The sequence below is a fragment of the Cyprinodon variegatus genome, unplaced genomic scaffold (assembly GCF_000732505.1).
Source record: "Cyprinodon variegatus isolate N-32 unplaced genomic scaffold, C_variegatus-1.0 Scaffold1647, whole genome shotgun sequence".
Classification (NCBI taxonomy): Eukaryota; Metazoa; Chordata; class Actinopteri; order Cyprinodontiformes; family Cyprinodontidae; genus Cyprinodon; species Cyprinodon variegatus.
Genome location: NW_015152100.1, coordinates 89,792 through 112,844, shown reverse-complemented (window position 1 = coordinate 112,844; position 23,053 = coordinate 89,792). Strand labels below are relative to the sequence as shown.

General features: G+C 37.5%; 3 protein-coding genes across 3 annotated transcripts in view; 2 read left to right on the top strand and 1 right to left on the bottom strand.

Moving 5' to 3' along the window:
- Positions 1–426: 426 nt before the first annotated feature.
- Positions 427–2,187, bottom strand: bud31 (BUD31 homolog). The gene is made up of 4 exons (XM_015404145.1): positions 1,988–2,187; positions 1,311–1,433; positions 593–759; positions 427–481 (listed from the first exon to the last, which is right to left on the bottom strand). Exons 1-4 carry the CDS (start codon positions 2,079–2,081, stop codon positions 431–433), a joined length of 435 nt encoding a protein of 144 aa, XP_015259631.1. The 5' UTR covers positions 2,082–2,187; the 3' UTR covers positions 427–430.
- A 386-nt stretch (positions 2,188–2,573) lies between these two features.
- Positions 2,574–9,109, top strand: pdap1 (PDGFA associated protein 1). Its single transcript, XM_015404143.1, has 6 exons — positions 2,574–2,705; positions 2,989–3,080; positions 4,210–4,314; positions 4,928–5,049; positions 5,220–5,371; positions 8,677–9,109. The coding sequence occupies exons 1-6, from the start codon at positions 2,693–2,695 to the stop codon at positions 8,739–8,741; spliced, it is 549 nt and encodes a 182-aa protein (XP_015259629.1). The 5' UTR covers positions 2,574–2,692; the 3' UTR covers positions 8,742–9,109.
- A 3,680-nt stretch (positions 9,110–12,789) lies between these two features.
- Positions 12,790–23,053, top strand: part of LOC107104202 (serine hydroxymethyltransferase, cytosolic-like) — a 13,398-nt gene continuing 3,134 nt past the window's right edge. The window contains exons 1-8 of the mRNA XM_015404148.1: positions 12,790–12,902; positions 14,839–14,962; positions 15,044–15,189; positions 15,272–15,387; positions 16,720–16,880; positions 20,045–20,126; positions 20,245–20,457; positions 20,568–20,681. Of these exons, the coding sequence (XP_015259634.1) occupies positions 14,870–14,962; positions 15,044–15,189; positions 15,272–15,387; positions 16,720–16,880; positions 20,045–20,126; positions 20,245–20,457; positions 20,568–20,681 (925 nt within the window). The 5' untranslated portion in view covers positions 12,790–12,902; positions 14,839–14,869. The remainder of the gene's footprint in view (positions 12,903–14,838; positions 14,963–15,043; positions 15,190–15,271; positions 15,388–16,719; positions 16,881–20,044; positions 20,127–20,244; positions 20,458–20,567; positions 20,682–23,053) is intronic.

Genomic DNA, 23,053 nt, shown 5'->3' with positions numbered 1-23,053 from the left:
GAGATTACGCTAAACTTGCAATCGTTTTAAAATGCCAAACGACACGCAGGAAATGACCGAAATGTTTATTTAAAAGTCATACTGTAATAATTGAGAGTATTTAAGATGTACATCAAAACTCTGATAAAAATAACAACCAACACATTCCAGCCAGCAACGTGAGAAAAACTATGCATTACAACTGCCCCTCATTTTGAACACAATTTTATGGAATGATGGGTCTGACTCAGAGACCAAAAATGTTAACATAAAAACCACACAGAAAAAAAAAAAATGATGTGGGGGGGAAAAACAAAAGGTGGCCCCAGTCACAGTGTCCTCTTCACTCTTTTTCTGTGTTGAAACACAGAAGAACAAAAAATATTGATCCCGTCACATCAGGGCAGTAGACAGTGATGGTAAAACCAAAAGCTTTAGGCTTTTTTAATGATCAGCCGGAGCATCCTCTGCATCCACAGTGAGTGCACTCAATGATTCTTCCCTGCAAAAGACGAGAAAGTTTCACAATAAAACCAAACTACTATCTGTAAGAAACACATTGATATAAAGCTGGTTTAACCAGTGAGGTTTGATAAAACTTTGTCAGACGTACAACTTCCAGCTTGCTCTTAGGGACTCTGCAGATGCAGTTAGTTCCAAAGTTGGTGTCCCGTGTTTGGATGCAGCGCAGGCAGCAAAGGTTCTCATAGCCCTGCTTCTTCCACTTGGCAATCAGGTTCTTGTCGGCATACCCTTCCTTTATACAGTAGTCATACAGCTCTGCCACAAAACAAACGAGTGAAACATCTAGTCAGTGGGATATAAACTAACCTCCTGATGGATAAATTCTGTAGTTATGGTTATTCTATATTACACAGAAACCAATAAAAATGAGAGTTAATTTCTAAAAGGTTAGCTTCCGTTGGGTTCCTGCACAGTTTTAGGTCAGCATTTCAGCATTTTACATACATTAATTTTAGATTATAGCTACTAGATTTAATTGCCAATAATTCTGCAATTCTGTCTTTGAATGTGATGGATAAACAACTGAGTAAATTTAATAGTAGATAAAGTGTAGATGCATAAAAGGGGAGACGTACAGATGTATGAATGGAATTCATGAATGGAATAATTGATAAAAGGGAGAAGAAATGGCATCAGGAAATTTAAACACCATGTCAAACTTATCCAGTTACCTTATCCTTATAACAAAATTCATACATGTAACCTGCAAAGGAACTCAACTTTACATGACTCAATTAAAGCTGCTACAATAACCAAAAAAAGAGGAAAGAAGTTATAATATTATTTGGATGTTAGGTCCTGTGTACCTCTGCTGATGGCTTTTCTTTTGTAGAAGAGGTCGTAGATGTAACGACTGCGCTGATGGTGAAGCCTGAAGATTGGCCAAAGGGCCTCCACCTTTCGCTTCCCCTCATGAGGGTCTGTTTCAGCTGGGACACAGAGGGAAGAAACAGATAAAGAAAGCTAATAAAGATGTTTCACTCAATCATCCAGAGATTCTGTGTATCAATCCAAAGTAAAGCAAATCAAGCAAGTAATAAACAACAAAAAAAACATTGGAGCCTGTTTATCAAGGTGTTAATAATTCTTTCTGATGAACACAATAACATTTTACTGAGTAACAATGTTAGATATTTTTGAAGCCTATGTCTTGGATAGTAGGTTAGTCTTTATTTAATAACATATGCATTTCAAAACAGTAAAAAAAAAAAAAAAAAAGCAAATATATATCTGCATTGAATTTGACTGGATTAAAACAAAAATCTGCCTATAGCTTCGACGTCAGAGTCCTAAGTTAGTATTTCTTATCAAAGACACAGCAAGACTATTCTGTTCTAATGTGAAATACAAAAAAAAACATGCAACAATGTTTGGAAAAATAACATAATTAAAGATATTAAATAATATTTTATCTCAATTGGTTCCCGTATCTTTTATTCTCTTGCTATTTAACGTGTAAGACAACCGGATAAAACCAAGCTACCCTCTCTCATTTTCTGGTCCAGTTCATCCAAAGTGGGTTCAATCAGCTCCCATCCGTCTGGAGGTGGCTTTCTGCTTCTCTTTACTTTGGGCATTTCGGCTGTATTCAACAAAATCTAAAGAAAAATAGAAGCTTCTAGTAGCACCGATCTCAAGTCTCGAGGCCCGAGACCGTTTCTGACGCGAAAATTTTACGTGTCGTCGTTGATTGATGACGACATAATTAGGTAAAAAAAAATTCACACCGCTTGTGTTTTTTATGCTATCTTTAATTAATCAAACTTTCTGAGTTGATTTAATTCTGTATTTTGTAAATGAAAGTGTATGAACCATAACATAAACTTCAGGATTTATTTCTCCCTGTCCTATTGCATCACTTTAGAACTTCTTAAAATTGCCGTAATGTAAACATAAGTTCCATCCTATCTATTTTTACAAAAAAAAGAACTAGTTGATCTGTCTAGTCCAAAATATTATACGAGTCCTAATTTTGTTTTAATACAATACGAATTTTCATTTTTTAAATTCTTACATATTTCTTGAACAATACATTTTTGACAGGCAGATGGTTGGACACCTAAAAGTAGCTTCAGCTCTTCGCCTCTGAGTTTAGCCAGCTGTCAGTTTATGCTGTTGCCTTAACATTAATGTTTTCTACCCGTGTTTTCCTTAAAGACAACTTGTAACAAAAGATTCGTTTGACAAAATGCCAAAAGGAGGTAAGGATATTGGCTACATGTCTTGTAAAACTCTTTTAAAAAATAATAATATTATGTTTCCCGAAAGGAGAAAACCGATCTCGGCGACGCGCTTCTTCACTACACCCACTGGTGTCCTGTAGAATTCTTATTTTAATTTGGTTAAAAATAAAGAGACGGCTATAAATAGATATAACATGCTTCCCCATGTCACATAGTAGTTGTTTGTTCAATGTCCAGCTCTTCAGGTGTATATGTTGTATTCAGGTGTGTGTGAGTGATGTAATGTTTCATTTTGTTTCAGGGAAAAAAGGTGGCCACAAAGGTCGCATGCGCACCTACACTAGTCCGGAGGAGATTGATGCTCAGATGAAAGCAGAGAAGGAGAGAAAAAAGGTTGGTACAGCTAAAAATGACATCCTGACACAATGAATCATGTATTTTGCATTATAAAATAAACTCTTTCTTGAGACAAGCAAGTCTTATTGGGTATTATTGTGTTGCAATGAACGTAGATTTATAACACAGTAACCACACTGGAAAAAAATCAAAATCTAGATAAAGCAGTTTTTATTAAAATAAGTGCATTTGTTCTTTAATTGAGAAGGTAAAAGAGACATTTTGCCAATGGAAAAATACATTTTACATTTAAAATAAGAAAACACATTGTCTTATTTCAAGTGCATTTTATTTAATTATCCTATTTTAAGAGTAAAAATACTCATTACATTTGCAAATCATCTCATTTACCTACTCAAATTAAGGGTAAATACACTTAATTTAAGAAATTTTTACCTATTTCTAGATTATTTTTTTTGCAATACAAACTAATTTTCATCATTAAAAGATGAAAGTACTATAATGTAATGCATTTAAGCATAAAAAATTACTGAATGTTCATCATGTTATAATTTTCGAATATGACATGTTTAAATTTGTAAGATAAATTAAAACATCTTATACATTTTTGGAATTCTAAAGGAAAAATAAGTGTTTTCCTATTAGCCTTTCCATTTAACATTTCCATATTGTATTCTTGCAGATATTAACATTATCAAATTGGCTACTTTAAAAAATGTTGAATGCAAAGAAGATGCACAATATATACTGAAATAATTAGAAACATGTAAATAAAAAAAGTATAATATATATATATATATATATATATATATATATATATATCTTATTACCATTGTACTCCATTGTTAAAATAGCTATTAAGAGCAATCTTTGATCAAACAAAAGAACATTGTAGCATTGTGCACCAGCTTCATTGCTAACAGCATTAAGGAAATAATATCTAGTCATATGGTTTGTGCTCTTGGTCCAAAAGCTATTTTAGAGAAGATAATAATGTGATTGTCATCCCAGAAAACAGCTGTTGTATACGGTCTGATGGTAACATAGCACTTTAAAAAAACTGCCTTGGTCTGATCATGATCAGGAGCTGCTGTGATATTTATGTTCTTAACCCTTCTAAAAATCCTGTATCTGCTTATTTTTTTGTGTCTTATTTATGTCACAGCATGAACTAGAAGAGGAAGGTGAAGAAGGCGCATCTCCTAAAGACACAGCAGAAGAGAAGCTACCAGGATCTGACTCAGAGGACAGTGATGACGACGATTCCCTGGTACCTCATTTTCCCCCCTTCCATAATTTCTCTGTTAAAACGCAGACTCTCTGTTTAAAGTGTCAATTAAAACTGCTGATTTTTTTTTTATTATTATCTTTTTTATTTATTTATGTTTTTTGCAGTTATAAAAACTAACGTGAGGTGTGTTCCTCAGGGTACCTCCTTTGAACAGTTTTGAATGCACATGTTTATTAGTGTTATGATATTTTTTCACCACACATTGGTGACATAAACCTTTGCATTTCTTCAAAAAGTGACTTTAACAGTCACGGGCTAAATGTTCCTGGTTTTTGCTCCCAAATATTCACTTATAAATATTAGTGTTTATCTTCACTCTGTTTGGCCAAAACTTGCAGTACACTAGAAACCAAGGCGTCGTCGTGCACTCAGACTGATGTTTATAAATCTTGAGTTAGGGAATGAAAACATAAAGGGTTTCCTTTTGTTTCACATAAAGACAGAAGCTTACTTTATCAGCTAAATGTCCAGAAGATCCTTTTTATTTTAGATCTGTATTTTACTGTGGATATCTGAATGCATACTATATCTAAACTTTGATGAATTTATCTAAGTCTAATTATATTTCTTTCTTTTAATTTGATTCTTTTAGAGAAAGCGAGCAGGAGTGGAGGGATTGATAGAAATTGAGAACCCAAACAGAGTGGCTCAGAAGTCTAAGAAGGTGACACAGATAGAGCTGGACGAACCTCGACAATTATCAAGGAGAGAGAGGTAGGTGGCTGATGGCTAGCTTTTATTTTCCCTTAAACATCACATTTGGAAATGGAAAAAAAACAGTGTCTCTTTTCAGTTGCTTGATTCAGTTTTGTAAGAAAAAAAATAATTACTTGGAGTAATGTAATGCCAGTCAGAAATAATTAGTTAAATGTTCTCAAAACCAGAGAAGAGATCGAGAAGCAGCAAGCGAAAGAGCGATACATGAAGATGCATCTGGCCGGGAAGACGGATCAGGCCAAGGCAGACCTCGCCCGCCTCGCCATCATCAGGAAGCAAAGAGAGGAAGCAGCAAGAAAGAAAGAAGAAGAGAAAAAAGGTAAGGCGCCAAAGTTAGGAGCGTTCAGCAGAGACTGAACTGCAGGAGGTTAATGTTGACTTTGGTACGGCAGGGAAGTACGATGACTAAACCTAAACTAGTGTAAGGGACCTTTAACTCCAATAAAATAGCTTGTTTTACCTTTAGAACAGCACCAATGCAGAAGGGACCATTTCTATGAATTTTGTTGTTTTTGGATGATCCGTCATTTTTTGATTACAAATATTATTAAAACCTACACAAAGCAAAAGCATAGAAGTTAAATAAAACAAACTTTATCCTTAACCTCTTCTAAAAGGAGGAGAATTGATGCTTGTTGTAAAGATCTTAGTGGAAGTATGAACTGACCTACAACACCATGTAAAATTATTTATTTGTGTTGAAACAACATTAAACCTTCATCTGTTTTATGTGTTAAAACCAGCACAGTGTTCTGTAATTATGAAGTGAAGCTAAAATAGTTTAAGCCCGGCGTACCCGGTACCACGCCCATCTGACACCTCACATTGATCTATTTATAGAAATAGAAAATTCATCCACACACCTTTCAAAACGGGGCTTTAAAATTTCTAAAACACGCTTCAAAATAATTTTTTCGCAAATACTTTTTGTGTTATTGCTGTATAAACAAATAAAATGAGATTTAAAATTCCACCTGACCTGTCTGACTCTGCAGGAGTAATGCAACAGCAGGTATTAAGTTTTAGCCCCACCCCCTAATGGCCAGCATCATTGGAAACTAGAGGCTCAGATGTTTCTAAGGAGGGATCGGAGGTAATTGTGCGACCATTTCAGGCGATGCAACCGGCATGCGTTACATAAGCTTGCTCTGTTTTTCTTATTTAGTTTGGTGATATTAATGCTCAATTTCAATGAAACAACTTTGTCTTATACAGAAGGTCTCTAATAATGTAAATGAGCATTTTTTTCTGGCCAGATTCTCTTTTATAAGTGTAAAAATACATTTGACACAGTTTGGCCACCTTTGGCACCACTCTACCAAAATCACGTTTAACACGTTAACGCACTGCCGACTAAAACCTTAGTGGAACAAACATGCTTCAACTTATTCAGTCCAATTTTGCTTGAGTTATTGTCAAGATGTGGATCTCTAAAGTCTGAGGGTTCATCCAGAGTTTCAAATGGGGTTTCATGGTGTTTTTCAGTGTTTATTTTGGAAAAAAAAAAATTGCTAAATACGTTTCATTTTTACTTTGTTTAATCACTTATAAATCAGACATGATGACATTTACAACAGAGATTCCACATGAAAAATATTCCTCAATGCTTTTCTGTCATAAAAATACAAAAGATTGTATTTCCAATTTATAGTTTGGGAGCTTAACATGCTTTAATTCACATATGTAATTTCAGGCGGAATTTGCTCCTAAGACCCTTTGGGCTTAAGGGGTTAATCTGGTATCCCTGAATAAATGACCAAGTGCCTTCCAAATTGGTTGATCAGGTGTGTAGTTTTCTTTGAGGGCCTCATAAGTTGGTTGAAAAACATTACTGAGGGACAGGAAGCAGAATATTGTTTTAGGATGATGTGTAAACCATTAAAGCAGAGCTGAGTTATAAAGCTTTCATCCTATGCTAACGAACCGGGATGAGAAGCACCAGAGATCAGCATCTCAAATAGGGAATCTGTTAACAGAACATCTCATGCATCTGGCCTGTACTAAAAAGTAGCAGGAAGAAATTCAGAATAGTTTTCATTTAAAGTTTACCAAAAAACACCAGTTATGTTGAAGAAGAGACTAAAACTGCACAGGATCCCCATAGTGGCACATGGTGGTGGCAGAATCATGCTGCGTTGAACCGTTTCTTCTTAAGCAGAGACACGGAAGCTGGTCTGAGTTGAGTGGATGACAAAAGAATCAAACGAAATGGTAACTTTCTATTGGATAGGGACCCTATGAGATGCCGTGAAGTTATTAAAACTAAAGCAGAGGTTCACCTTCCAGCAGGACGGCGACCCTGAGCTTACAGCCAGAGCCTCAATGGGACGGCCCAGTCAAAGTCCATACCCAAAACTATATAGGAATCATATGTTCCACAGTCTTTGCAGATGCTTGTCCCCCGTGGCAACAAATTTGCGTAACCCCCTTGTGCACATGCATGGGAGACGAGAAAAAGCGACTTCAAAGCTCTATAGCTTTTTTGTTTTTTTTTTTATCTCCAGCAGAAAGAGCCCCAATTCAGATCTGAGCTCCCTCCTTGTTGAACGTTTCCTCGATATTTACTCTCATCTTATTGTGATACATATACGCCTGAAAAGACCTTCAGATCTAAGTTCTGTGAAAGGTTGCTATATAAACTAGGGCTGGGCGATATGACCTCAAAACAATATCACATTAATTTGGGCAGTTTTACCTCGATAACGATAAATGCACGATAAAAACCCGGGTTCCTCTATCAGAAATAAAGGCATGTGCAGGAAATGCAACTGATCTATTTATAATTTATTTATTGAATAAATCACATTACATATCAGTTTCAATCAACTTTCAATTAAATATTAAAGTCTTGTCCATTCAGGTTTAAACATTCAACAATGAATCATTGAGCTGGAAAAACATATTACCTCTCCTGCAAACATTTTTGCACTAAGTTAATGGAGCCTTTTGCACATTTTTGAAGTCAACAGGGTGGTTGTGCTGTAGATAGTGGAAGTTGGATGCGTTTCTTTGGGTATTCCTACAGTTTTCAGACAATCTTTGCATTTCGTGTTCCAGTTTCGTGAACTGAGCGTGCAGCGAGAACAATGTGCATCGTTTAAGCTCCCACACCCTCACTCAAAACGGGCTCTTCACTCCTTCTCTGAGCGCTCAGCATCACGTTATTCCCGACATGCTGCAGCAGATTAAGTTGATTTTTTTTTTTTTACCCATACGGGAAATTTGTTGCCGGTTATTGTAGTGAATGACAGTAACGGTAAAGATCCGGTATATCACCCAGCCCTAATATAAAACATCAGATCAGGGGATCTAAACACAAATGCACACCATACTTTGAAAAAGAATTTTGAAAAAGGCTGTAGTACATTTTTTCTTTTTCAGCCTGCGTCACAAATCTCTTCAAAACAATGAAAATGTGGGTAAATGTGAGGAATTCTAAGGGTATGAAAACCATGTTCACTTTTCCATGTTTATCATACAATCCAGAAGAAAATCATTAAATTTTCTTGTTGTTAAAATGTGGAAAAGTTCCATATCTGAAATATTTTTTATTATTGCACCAGACCTTCCCTGCATCCTGCTGATCTGTATCCTACCTGTACCTGTTTATTTTTTCTCCTCCAGCAAAAGAAGCAGCAGCGGCAGCGGCGGCAGCAGCCAGAGGAGTGAACTCCCTCTCTCTGAAATGATGCAGTCTTTATCAGACGCTTTTTCACTTATTCATGGACTGGCGCAATATCCCTTCGACTATTTTTAACGGAAGATCATCGAAAAGTATTTGACACGACTGTCGCTATGAACAGTTGGGAAAAAAAAAAGATTGAGGAGGTCGATGGCTGCCAGTGGCTTCCAGCTCTTCCCTGGAAGTAAAGCTACCAATAAAAATCCATTGATCTTCATATATGCTTGGAATGAACCCCTCAATGTTTCTCACGGTATACTTATCATTGTACAATTCAGACTTTGCTAAGTGAGCTTTGCCACTGTCTTCTTTTTTTTTTGAACTTACGATGTATATAACTGACTCATTAAAACCAATTTCAGATTAATTATATGAAACCAGTAAAATGTGTCTGTTGGTTATTTGCTTGAGTTTATGCCAGAAAACCCAGTGTTGACCTGCAGATGTATAACACACTGTTTCCATCCTCATGGCAAAGACCTGCTGTGGATTCTGACCTCTGATCTGATTTAAAGCTGGGTTTTCCAACCTGAAGTGTAAGAATCCGTATCAGATCTCCTTATAGGGGAAATACGGCGCATCAATACAACAACCTATATGCTCCTGATTTGTTTCAAAACTATTTCACTGATAAGCAAAATTATCGGTTTTCTTATCTATGGGACAAGTGGGATGTTTTTGGATCATCTAAATAAGTGGTCCTCGTAATTGTCAATTATTCTGGCGATACGTTTACGTACGTGATCGTCCTCATTATCACTTACCAGTGGTGAGTGTGACGGGAAAAAAAAAACTGGAAATCTTTGCGAAAGTAAGCTTGTATGAGTGATGCAACAGCAACTTTTAAACAGCGTGCACAAGGAGAAATGGGCTTGTGCACGTTCTCTCACATGTTTAATAGGCGTTCCCTCTCAGGAGTGGGTACAGGGTGCATGTGCATTTTTTTTTTAAGTATACAGAGTGGGTTTTTAAAACTTTGTGAAATTCCTCCAATATACATTTAACGTGAGATCTATCTTGTACATAAAAATAATCAATGAGATATTTTTGTTAAAAAAAAAAAAAAAAGCTAGTTGCATTATTGTACTCGCCCTTTAAATGGAGATGGTGGTTTTTTTTCAAAAATCCATAGGAAAACCTCCACTACTTTAAAGTAGAATGAAATTTAACATTTCAGTTCTGACCCTCATGGCTCAGCAAGAGAAGAACTTTTGTCACCACTTTAGTGATGTACAGTAACACCACAGTGTGTGTTAGAATGCCATTAATAAGGTTATTTATATTAGTAATGCAAATTAAAAAAAAAAAAAACACTGCAACCCTTGATGTCAAAGGCTAAATCTAATTTAAAGTGAGTGAGCCACAGTCTTGTCTTTTTTCTTCTTCCTGGTCAGAACATGACACTCTTATCATGTCAGGTCCAGGAGTGGTTTACAATGAGCAATGGGGCATTTATAGTCCATGTACGTTTTATAAATATGCACATCCAAGTGAGCTGGCTCTCAAAGCAACACTTTTTCCCTCCACTCATGTTTTGTGAACTTCCAGCCTCTCTAGCACTGAACATATGTTGCTTTCTCTATAACAGACTTACTTATTAGTAGTGATGGGTGTAGCACCACCTATGCATGCGTGGAGCTCATAGAGCAAAACACTGTATAGGTGTGCGTGTTCTTTCAAGAAACTGATGTGACCGATGCAGGAGTTGTTTGTCCACTGACTGACACACTAAACTGTGTTTAAAAATGTTTCTGTCAACATGATGCATCTGCTAAAAAAAAAGGCTCATCTTTTGTTTATCATTAAAATGATCAAAAATTTTGGAGCAGCCTAAAAGAAACAGGAACCTTTCAGCCGTTGCATTTGTTTTTGAATTTTCTCATTGTGTATTCTTCTCAGTTATCACTCAAATTATCTGAATTAAAGTTAATTTCAAATTGACTCTCAGTTTATTTACTGTTTTTACTGCACTTATTGTTTAAAAAATATGATTTAAAATTCTAGTCCACAAGCATCCTCATTCACATTTCCCCCTAAATTTTCTCTTTATGATATATGTTTACATTATTTATTGGCTGTGTCTAAAAATCTTAAAGATATTTTCATAAGATATTTTCAAAGATATTTAAACACAGATATGAAATAATATAGTATAACCTACAATAACTTCAGTTATATCATTGTATTAGGTCATCAAATCAATTGAGTTTAGACTTTAAAATAAACTGCCTGTAGTGTCTTTAAATGTCCAGCAGGTGTCAGTATTTTGCGAGACAGTATCAACAGTTTGGCAATGAAACGCTTCAAGATGCCTCATTAACCCGTTTTACATCCTCTTATACTCGATTGTATAAGAGGATGTAAAACGAGGTGTGCGAGGCGTTTTATTTGGTGTATCATTAAAAGCAAACAGGTCTTCTTCTTCTTCTTTTCTATTACGGCGGATCGCAGGCAATTTTAGGGTGCATACCGCCACCTACTGTACATGAGTGTGTAGCAACATTACCTTACATTCTTTGCCTGTCCTTCCNTATGTTGCTTTCTCTATAACAGACTTACTTATTAGTAGTGATGGGTGTAGCACCACCTATGCATGCGTGGAGCTCATAGAGCAAAACACTGTATAGGTGTGCGTGTTCTTTCAAGAAACTGATGTGACCGATGCAGGAGTTGTTTGTCCACTGACTGACACACTAAACTGTGTTTAAAAATGTTTCTGTCAACATGATGCATCTGCTAAAAAAAAAGGCTCATCTTTTGTTTATCATTAAAATGATCAAAAATTTTGGAGCAGCCTAAAAGAAACAGGAACCTTTCAGCCGTTGCATTTGTTTTTGAATTTTCTCATTGTGTATTCTTCTCAGTTATCACTCAAATTATCTGAATTAAAGTTAATTTCAAATTGACTCTCAGTTTATTTACTGTTTTTACTGCACTTATTGTTTAAAAAATATGATTTAAAATTCTAGTCCACAAGCATCCTCATTCACATTTCCCCCTAAATTTTCTCTTTATGATATATGTTTACATTATTTATTGGCTGCATCTAAAAATCTTAAAGATATTTTCATAAGATATTTTCAAAGATATTTAAACACAGATATGAAATAATATAGTATAACCTACAATAACTTCAGTTATATCATTGTATTAGGTCATCAAATCAATTGAGTTTAGACTTTAAAATAAACTGCCTGTAGTGTCTTTAAATGTCCAGCAGGTGTCAGTATTCTGCGAGACAGTATCAACAGTTTGGCAATGAAACGCTTCAAGATGCCTCATTAACCCGTTTTACATCCTCTTATACTCTATTGTATAAGAGGATGTAAAACGAGGTGTGGGAGGCGTTTTATTTGGTGTATCATTAAAAGCAAACAGGTCTTCTTCTTCTTTTCTATTACGGCGGATCGCAGGCAATTTTAGGGTGCATACCGCCACCTACTGTACATGAGTGTGTAGCAACATTACCTTACATTCTTTGCCTGTCCTTCCCATAGATATCCATAATAAAGGCCTTTATTATGGATATCTATGGTCCTTCCAACCACCCTTTTCAATTTCTCCCTTTAATCTTCATAAATTTTACAGTTCAATACATTTTCTACATTTTCTTTTTCTCCATATCCTTCGCATTTATCATTATTTTTCCTCCCTATTAAATATAAATAGTCATTTAAATAGGTATGACCTACTCTTAATCTGATCATTATTGTATATGTATATGTATATATATATATATTAAACTCTGGTATATAAATTCCTATTCCCACACCTCCTTTTAAATTCTGATAACCATCTGAATATATTTTAAGTAGTTACAATAACAGTTTCTTATATAGTATATATATAATATATTATATAATATAATTTATATATAATATATTATATAATATATATATCATATATAATATACATATATATTATATAAATATATATCAGTCTTTATCCCTATTTCATTTAAATTCCAATAATTTTTCATTTTAAGCAGTCATGTTTGCGTGTTGTTGCTACGTAAGCGGAAGCGATGAGGAGGGCGTGATGTGATTGGCTTAAAGTTTCGCGGACTTTGCTCTTCATGTGGCCTTTTTGTTTTATAGCTGCGCTCTTAAAACTGATCCTAGTTCAGCTCTTCTACTGACAGCGGCGGGAGTCACATCATTGTCATTTGGTGAGAGGCTCATACTTCTTAAAAAAAACATGATTTAGTTACTGTTTCAATGCATCCGTATTTAAAGCAGATAGTATCAAAGCTGAGATCAGAGCAGGTGGTAATGTTTTTATTCCTGATTAGATGCTGCTGTGACATATGGCACTTAGCAGTTAGCTGCAAGTCCCTTCCCTGCCTTAAAACAAGTTATTTCTATATTTCTGTTCCATGTGTGTCATCTGTATTTGCTGGGTAGTTTTCTCGGTCAGATCAGGCTGTTTTATAATCAAATTCCTGCGCTCTGTTTGGCTCCCTTTCATGCATGGTGACTGTCATGTGCAAAGACTTAGGATGTGGGCTGTGCAAGCAGCCCCATGCAGGGCAGACAGGATGACTGGTGTAAGGAGCAAAGACTGATCGTGTTTTCACAGATTCTGCAGAACTCTGCTGTGTGACGGTTCAAAGGTTCCTTGATGAGCCTATAGGGGGGTGGCAACATTGCATGTAGAGCTCTCCTCTCATCTCACACAGAAATGTCAGACTTCTTTCTTTGTTTGGATTTTAGCCGATTAGCCAACAGAAATAATCTAATATTTACAAGCAGGGGGGATTTACCATTAGGCAATACTAAGCAAGTTCCGAGGGGCCCCAAGTTCCCAGGGGCCCCATAAAATTCTATTTACATGTATGGTTAATACAACTATTCCTTATTTGTGCATATTAATTATGTTTCTGATAAAAATCCTTTCACTACAAAGCCATCAGAACACTTATAATTTTAAGTGTGTCTCTTTACTTTTGCCATCACCTTTTTTGGAAACACAGGAAGGAGCAATCAGCTAAGTGAGCTTAGTGCTTGGAAAAAAACAAAAACTTTTATTCCTATTGAGCGAGCATGAAAAGTCAGCTGAGTACAAAACATAGAGAGGAAAACAACAAGAAAAGGGACAAAACATAAAACTAATAATGTAAGTCTATTCTATTAAAATTTCTGTATCTGTATAATGGGTCTTTTTTATGTGCTGTATTCTCAATTCACAGGGCCCCCTGCCTGTTTTTACCTTGGGGCCCAAATTTCCTTAATCCGCCCCTGTTTACAAGAGAGTTGATTTTTAAGATTATTTAATCAATCTTCAAAAAATGTCATGTGCTTTTGTATTTCATCCTCTTTTCATCCACTGGCCTTAAAATTTAGTCCAACTGATTCTTGGTAAATGAGGTCTTTCTGTTTGTAAAATCATGTCTATTTATATGTAAACAGATCATCACAGTATACAGTAGCCTTTCAACAAGACAACTGATCTAAACCAAGTGCGGCATCCTAGAGGAAAACCTGTTAGAGGCTGCAAAAGTCTTCAGACCAGGTTGGAGCTTCACCTCCCTGCAGGAGATCAACCTGAAACAGCCAGAGCGGTTTAGATCAAGGCATATTCTTGTGTTATAATGGCCTAGTCAAAGCCCAGACCTAATCCTAACCCAGTATCTGCTGCAATATTTAAGTCTGATAAATGGGGAGTGTTGGCTTAGTGGTTAGAGCAGTGCGCTTGTGTCATCGCCACAGCCCAGAACCCTTAACCCCACACTGCTCCCTGGGCGCCGCACAATGGCAGCCCATTGCTCCCCAAAGGGATGGGTCAAAGCAGAGAGTGAATTTCCACATCATGGGACAATAAAGGGATTTACATCTGATGATCACAAATGTTCTTAATCTAATCTGACCGAGCTTAGGATGAATGCAGATGAATCCCCCGGTTTTATTCACGCTTTAATCTGTAGTCTGTGTCGGTCTTTCACACAGAGTTCCAATAAAATCCATGAACTTTTATGTTTTTATTTTTATGAAGGTCTTTTGAAAGCTTCTATAATGAGTTCTGATAACCTGCTATTTTATTATCAGCGACCATCTCTTATAGTTTTTTTTATGTGACTTATCTGTGATTCTTATCTCTTGTGTCAGATTTCCACATCGTGTCTCCAGGAAAACAACCATGTCTCTAACAAACGGCCACAGTGTGGGTAAAGAAACCTGGGATTCGCACAACAAGATGATGCTGGAGCCTCTGGCCGTCAGTGACTCAGAGGTGTGCATCTGGGACTTATTAAACATTATTCATGCAATTTTTAAAAAAGTTCTGATGATTTTTGTGATGTTTGTGCTTCAGGTGTTCTCCATCATAAAGAAGGAGAAGCACAGGCAGGTCTACGGTCTGGAGCTGATAGCGTCAGAGAATTTTGCCAGCAGAGCTGTTCTGGAGGCTCTGGGTTCCTGTATGAACAACAAGTACTCTGAGGGCTATCCTGGCCAGAGGTACGCCGCCTCATCCAGTCAGGAAACATGTTTATTAAACGCTGTTATTGAAGGTATTCATGAGCCTAATTCCTCACTTTAGGTACTATGGTGGTACTGAACATATTGATGAGCTGGAGAGACTCTGCCAGAAGAGGGCGCTGGAGCTCTTTGGTTTGGATCCGGAGAAATGGGGCGTCAATGCACAGCCATACTCAGGTATTAAACCTCCTCCTGCAGAGGTGCAGACCATATGTAGGGTTTCTTCATTTCTGTATAAAACCATAATTAGAAATCCATATAGAAAAAATAAGGCAGTGTTTTCCCTCTGAATGCAGCTTACGCCCCTAATTACCTTAGATGCATCTCAGGAGTGTCATAAAGTTCATTTATTGAAGTAACTCAATTCAGAAAGTGAAGCAAAGTGACATATTTTAGATGTCAGTATATAAAAACCTACATTTTTATTGCTTAGAGAGTTCTGCTACTGGATAAGAATATTAAAGCATTTTAAAATGTCTGCAGAAATGTTGGCATACTGTAAGCTATGTCCGTGGAATGTACATTTAGTGGACTCCTTTGGAATGAATTACTGAATCAGTGCAGAGCAGGCAGTCAGGCTCTAGTTGGTGCTGAGGGGTTCAGGAAGCCCAGCTTACTTTAAAAGCAGCTTTCAGCTTATCTAGACCGGTTTAGTAATAAAAATGGTATTATTCATCTTCTTCATGACAATACTCCACAGATTCCCGTTAGACTGTTGAGCATCCAGTTGAGCCAGTCCTCATCCTCCTTTGCTTGTTTGGAAAGGCTTAGCCTAATTGATGCTTCAGTATTCGTCCATGTTGTGAATACAGAGCATGGCATGGCTCTTAAAGGGTTGGTTATACTCCTGAGCGGGGATCCAGGTGGAAAAGGGCTCCCAGTGTTCTCGCGCACCTCGCTCTTCTAGCTGGTCAAACTTCACAAGTTGTTTTCCGTAATTTCTGTCATAAAAACAAAACCAGCCGGCCTCCTGTCTGCGGTCAGTTACAATTTGGGAGAGGTGCAGCAGAGTGTCAGCAGAGGGGGCGGGAACGTCTTTTTGTCCACTACAACATCTACACAGATGACCTGTTTTCGAAGTATAAATCAGCCTTTAGAAGGCTGACTCCACATCTAACTCTCCTCCAAGCTCTTAAAATGAGCTCTGCATCTCTTTCCTCTTAAGGCGCATTTATTGGAATCGCTTGTCATTATTTTTTTTTTCTTTACGATATGTTTTCCTTCCACTTAATTTTCTATTAATTGTTTAGGAAGAGCACTCTGTGAGTTGCCAGTTTAAATGTCTTGTAGAGATCATGAAGTTCTCTGTGTTTGTATGGATAGACCCTAACAGTGAGACATGTTAATTGTTCCGCACAAGTATTTCATCAGATTTAACTGGCAATTTTTTATTTTTTTTTTCAAATCCCACAGAAAGTTGTGACAGTAAAATGATAGATTCCTCAAATATGGTTTCAGCGCAATCTTTGTTTGCCTCCTTGTTCTTATCCTCCGCTTTGCCTCTATAAGGTTCCCCAGCCAACTTTGCAGTCTACACAGCTGTGGTGGAGCCACATGGCCGCATCATGGGGCTGGACCTTCCTGATGGCGGCCACCTCACCCACGGCTTCATGACCGAGAAGAAGAAAATCTCAGCAACCTCCATCTTCTTTGAATCCATGCCATATAAGGTGCGAATGACATGCATTTTTCAGCTTGTTTTTAGAGGAATGTGTTCGATAATGATAAGAGGTTTGGTGTTATTTACTGAGTGGGGATGAGATCAATCCCAGGGATCGATAGAGCAGGACCTGTATTCGTCACGTTTGCATTACGTTGCCCTTTGACTTCTTATGAAAGCAGAAATCATTGCACAACCAGAGAACAGCTTAAAATCAGCAACTGTGGAGTTACCTAACAATATTCCCTATGAGGCTATAAACTCTCAGCACTTAAGCTTTATAAAGGAGTTTTACCGTACTAATGCTTTGAAGAGGATTTCAAATTTTGCTTAAGTTTTACTCTGATCCGATGTTTCCAAAAACAAAATATATATATTCAGAACCTGAGTTGGGAAAAAGTAGGCCGTCTACCCACCATCTTTGTTTTAAACACATAAAGAGCAGACTTAAATGATTCTCCAAGCTAAATGTACAACAATCTTGTAGCACGGATAAAATAAATGAAATCCTACCAGTTGTTTTTCTTTTTTTTTTTTTTTGGCGGGCGTTAAACAGCAGCTAGGTTAATACCGCAATCAAAGAAATCTTTTTACGCAGGCCGGGTGCCTCCGTGCGCATTGCTGCCCCCCTCAGGACACTGGCTTGCGACATTTCATGGGCATTACGCTGCTGTACGTTATGCATAAGTTAGGCTGTCGTTGGACTTAAGTTCTGGACTTGTTATGAATACGGTATGTTTACACCCAGAGTTGAAATGATACATGAAAAGTTCAGCATATGCCGGCGTTTTAGGAGATTCTGGGACATTAGGCATACGCTGTCTAAATCAGCAAGGTGTGACGGGGCTTTACATCTTTCAGAAATGTAAGATTAATTTTCATTGTTATGTGGATGATACCCAGCTCTATCTATCTGATAAACTCCAAACTCCTTCCCTCACCTCCTGCCTTGCTGAAATTAATGCCTGGTTCACCTCTAACTTCCTGAAGCTCAATAGCAACAAAACAGAGATCCAAGATTGACAGTCTCTCTCTTTTTATGTGACACTTCCACCCTCTCTCCCTCTTCTCAGGTAAAAGGTCTGAGAGTCATCCTTCATTCCTCTCTGTCATTCACCTCCTACATCAATAACGTCACTCTTTTTCCATTTTCATCAATGAAACATTCATCATCTTCGTCCTTCTCTTTCCCTGCATTCTGCTTCTGTTGTTCTCCTTCAGGCCTTTAGCCAGGAATATTTCATAGGGGGTACACCTTGGTGTACCACATCTTTAGACTTAGCGCGGAAAAGTTTGAAATTTAGACTCTCCTGCATTTTGAGGTGGAATGCAGCTAACTTTTTGTCTCGCAAAACTACTTTTGTCCTGATGATGGGAAGTTTGTATGCTTGACTAGATTAGGAAATTTCATAAAGAAGACATGAGATCATTTTTAGGTACAATATTATGTTTCATATTGTAGGCGACCTTCATCCAAAAATTAGTCACAGAGAGGAGAGCAGAGATCTGTTTGACGCGCTGAATCCAAGGAGGAAACATAAAGCTTTACTGCAGTTAGGGATGTTTATTGTATCCTTTTTCTGTGAAGCATTGTACAACAGGTAGATTCGCAGACTTATTATGCCATAAACTTGCGGTCAACAGAAATATTGGCACCCTGCCTTAGCCTCTCTCTGAATCAAACAAACAAAACAGCCCCAGAGAAGATCCAGGTGATATTCATTAGTCAATCATTCAGCTCCACCCACACATGCCCATACATACCTTTAACACATGCACCCCACCCTTAGAGACATGACAAAAATGCATCCTTGCCTCTACACAGATGTTAATTCAAACAATCAGAAACAGTAATGCTACGTTCACAGCGTGATTTGAGCAGCAAAAAGCCGCCTGCTGCTTCAGTTTTGATGCTTGTACACGTTAAGGCCAGCGTCCAGGAAAGTGAACAAATGCATCTGATGCTTCTGCTGCTCCTGTGTTCAATGGCAGAGTGACTATATTTGCTGTCCTCAGTGGGTAGAAAGTAGTTTTAATTTATTTTTATGTGAGAAAGTCCACCTCAGAACAGTCAGTTCATCCAGATTATGATCCTGCCTTAAAATATTTTTTCACTGTTAGGTGCGCTGCCTCAGGCTAGTTCGCTTCTTGGGAATTTTTCCCCAACTGTTCGTGGCAGCAGGAAGTAGATGTTAGGGTTTTTCATGGATGTATTACAAACTGTACGCACCAGAATAGTAAAAGCAAACATATTTTACTGGCAGGTTTTAACATTTTAAGTTAATTTAGGCATAAATAAACAGTTTCAGTGCGGTGATCATAGCTCTCTGCCTCAGCAGCGCTGTGTCTGTCTCCCTGTCAGTTCCCAGATCAGCTCTCTGATTGGCTGATTTGGCGCGTTGAGCAGCAAAAGTTCATTTTTCCAACCCAAGCATCTGCTGCTCGGGAAATTTTTAATATCTGAGGAAAGTGTCCAGAGGAAAAACAGGGCATACAATTAGTCATTTTTTTAGTAACGGCCGTACACATTGCTAGATAAAAGCCTGTGCAGCCTCGTCACCTATTCTTTTTCCTCTTCCTCAGCAATCCCTTTATATGCTTCAGTCCGTCCCGAATTTAGCTTAAAATCTTTTTGTTCACGTTCAAGGTCACCCATACCTCTCAGGTCTCTTTCAGACCCCCTCCTAAATCCAAGTACAGCAGATCTTTCTCCCATTTTCCTCCCAAACTCTGAAATTCACTCCTGATAATTTCAACACTGATATTTACCTCTGTTACAATCCAGACTAAAAACTCATCTGTTCCAAACTGCCTGTCCTGTTTTTAATAGTGTTTATTGAAATGTATCCGTAGGTGTTTTGAAAACCCTTTTAGATAAAAGTTATTATTATAGAGCTGATCTATATTCCAAGTCTTTATCTCCTTTAATATTAGTGGGAATACGACCTTTAAACACCTTGGCTCTGTTTTTTGACGTCTTTATTTTCTTATGCAAACTCTATAGATAATTGTATCTATTTTGCACCAATTACTCTTCCATAGTTTATTTATTCTCAAACAGAATAAAATAAATATTGGTTGTTTTGGCAATTTTTTTTAGCTTTAATTTAGTTTGGATTACTCTTAAGTGATATATTCGTAAAATAAGAAAGTTATATTTATTTTTTTTTTAAGGTGAATCCAGAAACGGGCTACATCGATTATGACAAGCTGCAGGAAAATGCACGGCTGTTCCACCCGAGGCTCATCATTGCAGGTTTTATTCATGAACTCACATAGGTTCACTCTCCTCTGTAAAGTTAGTTTGTGGGAAGAAAAACCCAAATCAAAACGTTTTTTTTTTTTTTTATTTTATTTCTGTCTGCTTACTTTAGGAACAAGCTGCTATTCGAGGAACCTTGACTACGCCCGCTTGAAGCAGATCGCCAATGAGAATGGTGCATATCTGATGGGGGACATGGCTCACATCAGTGGGTTGGTGGCTGCTGGAGTGGTGCCCTCACCCTTTGAGCATTGCGACATTGTCACCACAACGACCCACAAAACTCTGCGTGGCTGCCGAGCCGGACTTATCTTTTATCGGAAAGGTAGATCCTTTTTTAAAAAATTTTTTATAGAACATCTTAATTTTCTCCATCCACCTCCTCAATATTCTCTTTTCAAATGTTTGTCTTCTGAACCTCCATCTCTTACCAAGGGGTGCGGAGTGTGGACGCCAAAGGAAAGGAGACTCTGTACAACTTGGAGTCTTTGATCAACCAGGCCGTGTTTCCAGGTCTGCAGGGAGGACCTCACAATCACGCTATCGCAGGTACAGCTATTATCATCATCTTAAAGTCTTTGTTTTGAAAGCTGCAGCTGCTTCTAAAGGTATTTATTCCAGAGGTAGACCGATACATCATTAGGCCAATTATAGCATTTTGTTTTTATATATGATTGTGCTGAATGTTTTCAGCAGTAAGTTCCCATGAGGCGCTATATCCCTTTGCTTTCTGCTTTTATTTAATTTGTTAATAAGTGTTTCTTTATTTGTTTAAATTGAGACTTGTGTAATTTGTAATTTATTGTATTATTTTATGATTTCAGTGGAGAAAAGAGACTCGTGTATCAAGGATCAGCTTTAATGATGTCAAAATAATGTTGATTTTTGTTTTAGGCGTAAAACCTATATTAGCTGATCTCAACTCATAGCCTTTGACTCAAATTGTTCTTTTATTACAACCTTAAAGACACGGTATGGCATATTAGCAAAGCAAATTAAACAACACCTGGTTTGCAAACTATTGTTAAACTTAGCCTCCTTTACTCTGATACCCCAAATTTAAACCTATTGTAACCATGTGCCATCAGATGTAGTACACAGAGTCCACCTGTGTGTCATTTAACCTCAGTATAGATCCTGCTGTTCGACACTCACCTCAGAAATTTGTTGAACATTGGAGAAGAAAACGCCTCATTTTGGGGATAAAGTCAAACCTAAATCACACTTAAGTGGAATTCAAGGCCATTTCCTGATTGTTGGCTCCAATTAAAGGTCAGAATGTGTTTTATAAAATGACTGAAGATGAATTATATTTCATAGCTGCTTGTCTCTGATTGGTTGAGTCGTATATAAAACCTTCAAAGGGACCAAAGTCTCCACTGAGGTGGATCTCATATAAACTTGATTTTATTCAACTGATCAAATAATATCTATTATTTTATAATCTGTTTTATCTGCTTGCTTAGAATTGTAGAGGAAGTATGATTCATGATATTTAGAATCATGCTAAAAGAATGTGACTGAAAAAAGGATCAGGAAAGTAAAGTAGTTTTCTTTGTAATAAATATCAAACAATCCAAAAATTTGCTAATTCTTCTAAAAATAATCAGATTAGTTTCAAGAAATGACCTGCAAGTGTGATAAATATTTTAGCCCTTGCTAAAAATGCTCTGTAAATTTGCAATACAGAATTTACATCACCATATACAGGTAATTAGAACTCCATCCCTTTTTTGAAAGCTTATTTTAAGATGTGTCTGTGCCAAATACCCCAAACATTAAGGTGGATCAATTCAGATTGTGCCATGAGGATTACCTGGATGTGTTAAATCTTTAGCCCCATAAAGGCACAATGCTGGTAGGTCAGGGTTGTGGTTGTAGAGAAGTTTGAAGCAGGCAGGTTCATATCACCACCGCTTTTAACATCGCTCAGAGATTCCAATGATGAGTTTGAAGGACGACTAAACTGCAAACTCATAAAGATCGGGCGGAGTCCACGTGGAGAAGCCATGGCACCTCTGGTGGATCTGTACAGATCCAAAAAGCTCAGTTGTACCCCTATTCCACCGGCAAAAGTAGCAGTTTAAACCAATCAGCAATCGGCTTTTTAGTGGCAGTGGGAACAGCTCACTGACGCGTGTCTATCCGGGTCAAACGACTTGGCAAGTGACCCACGTTAAAATCGCCTTGGCTCTGATCGACATGCTGTGGGAACACCAGAGCCATGCTGACCCGCTAAATTACCTGATACCATTGAACGCAACAGTCACTTCTGATCTAACAAGCCGAAACAACCCTGTTTACATTCGATAAACATGGCGCAGCCCTGATAACAGGCATTCAGACAGATCACAGACCAAAACTCACTACAGCCTGGCGTGTAGTGAGTTTTGGTAGTGAGTTTTCTCTCCATTGTTTACTGTCCTGATTTCTGTCACAGTTGTGACATCATCAACGCTAACCCTGCGTGATGATGTCACCAGTCACGCAGTGGGGCAGCTAGGGGTTAGACCCAGCTTTTTTTGCCAGAGGGAAGGGAGCCAAATGCCATGTTTGGAAAACACGTTTTAATCTGGTATTTTCAGTGGGAAAGAGGCTCTGGAGGAAATGGGACTAACTTAAACTCGGACATTTTTGCTAAAAGTGGAAAGTAGGAAGTTGTTACGGAACAAGAGCCTTAAGGGCCAGAGAACATACTTACTGCTATACATTGATGAATCTTAACATCAGTTTGTACAATCAAAAAGGAACCTGCTGGGTGCACTGTAAAAACAATCTAGACATGAGTGAAAATATCTCAAAATAAGTGTATTTACCCTTGAATCAGTATTTCTACCCTTAAAATAAGAAAATTAGATATTATACACTTGAAATAAGAGATCTCAGTTGTTATTTCTGCAAAAACGGTCTAGAAATAAGTA

Bases quoted from the DNA above. Each gene is read 5' to 3' on its own strand.
- bud31 (XM_015404145.1), bottom strand. From the start codon at position 2,081: ATGCCCAAAGTAAAGAGAAGCAGAAAGCCACCTCCAGACGGATGGGAG. The intron at 1,434-1,987 runs GTAGCTTGGTTT...TCTGTGTCCCAG, and splicing joins GGACCAGAAAATGAGAGAGG to CTGAAACAGACCCTCATGAG. The intron at 760-1,310 runs GTACACAGGACC...GTTTTGTGGCAG, and splicing joins AAGAAAAGCCATCAGCAGAG to AGCTGTATGACTACTGTATA.
- pdap1 (XM_015404143.1), top strand. The intron at 5,050-5,219 runs GTAGGTGGCTGA...TCTCAAAACCAG, and splicing joins CAATTATCAAGGAGAGAGAG to AGAAGAGATCGAGAAGCAGC. The intron at 5,372-8,676 runs GTAAGGCGCCAA...TTTCTCCTCCAG, and splicing joins GAAAGAAGAAGAGAAAAAAG to CAAAAGAAGCAGCAGCGGCA.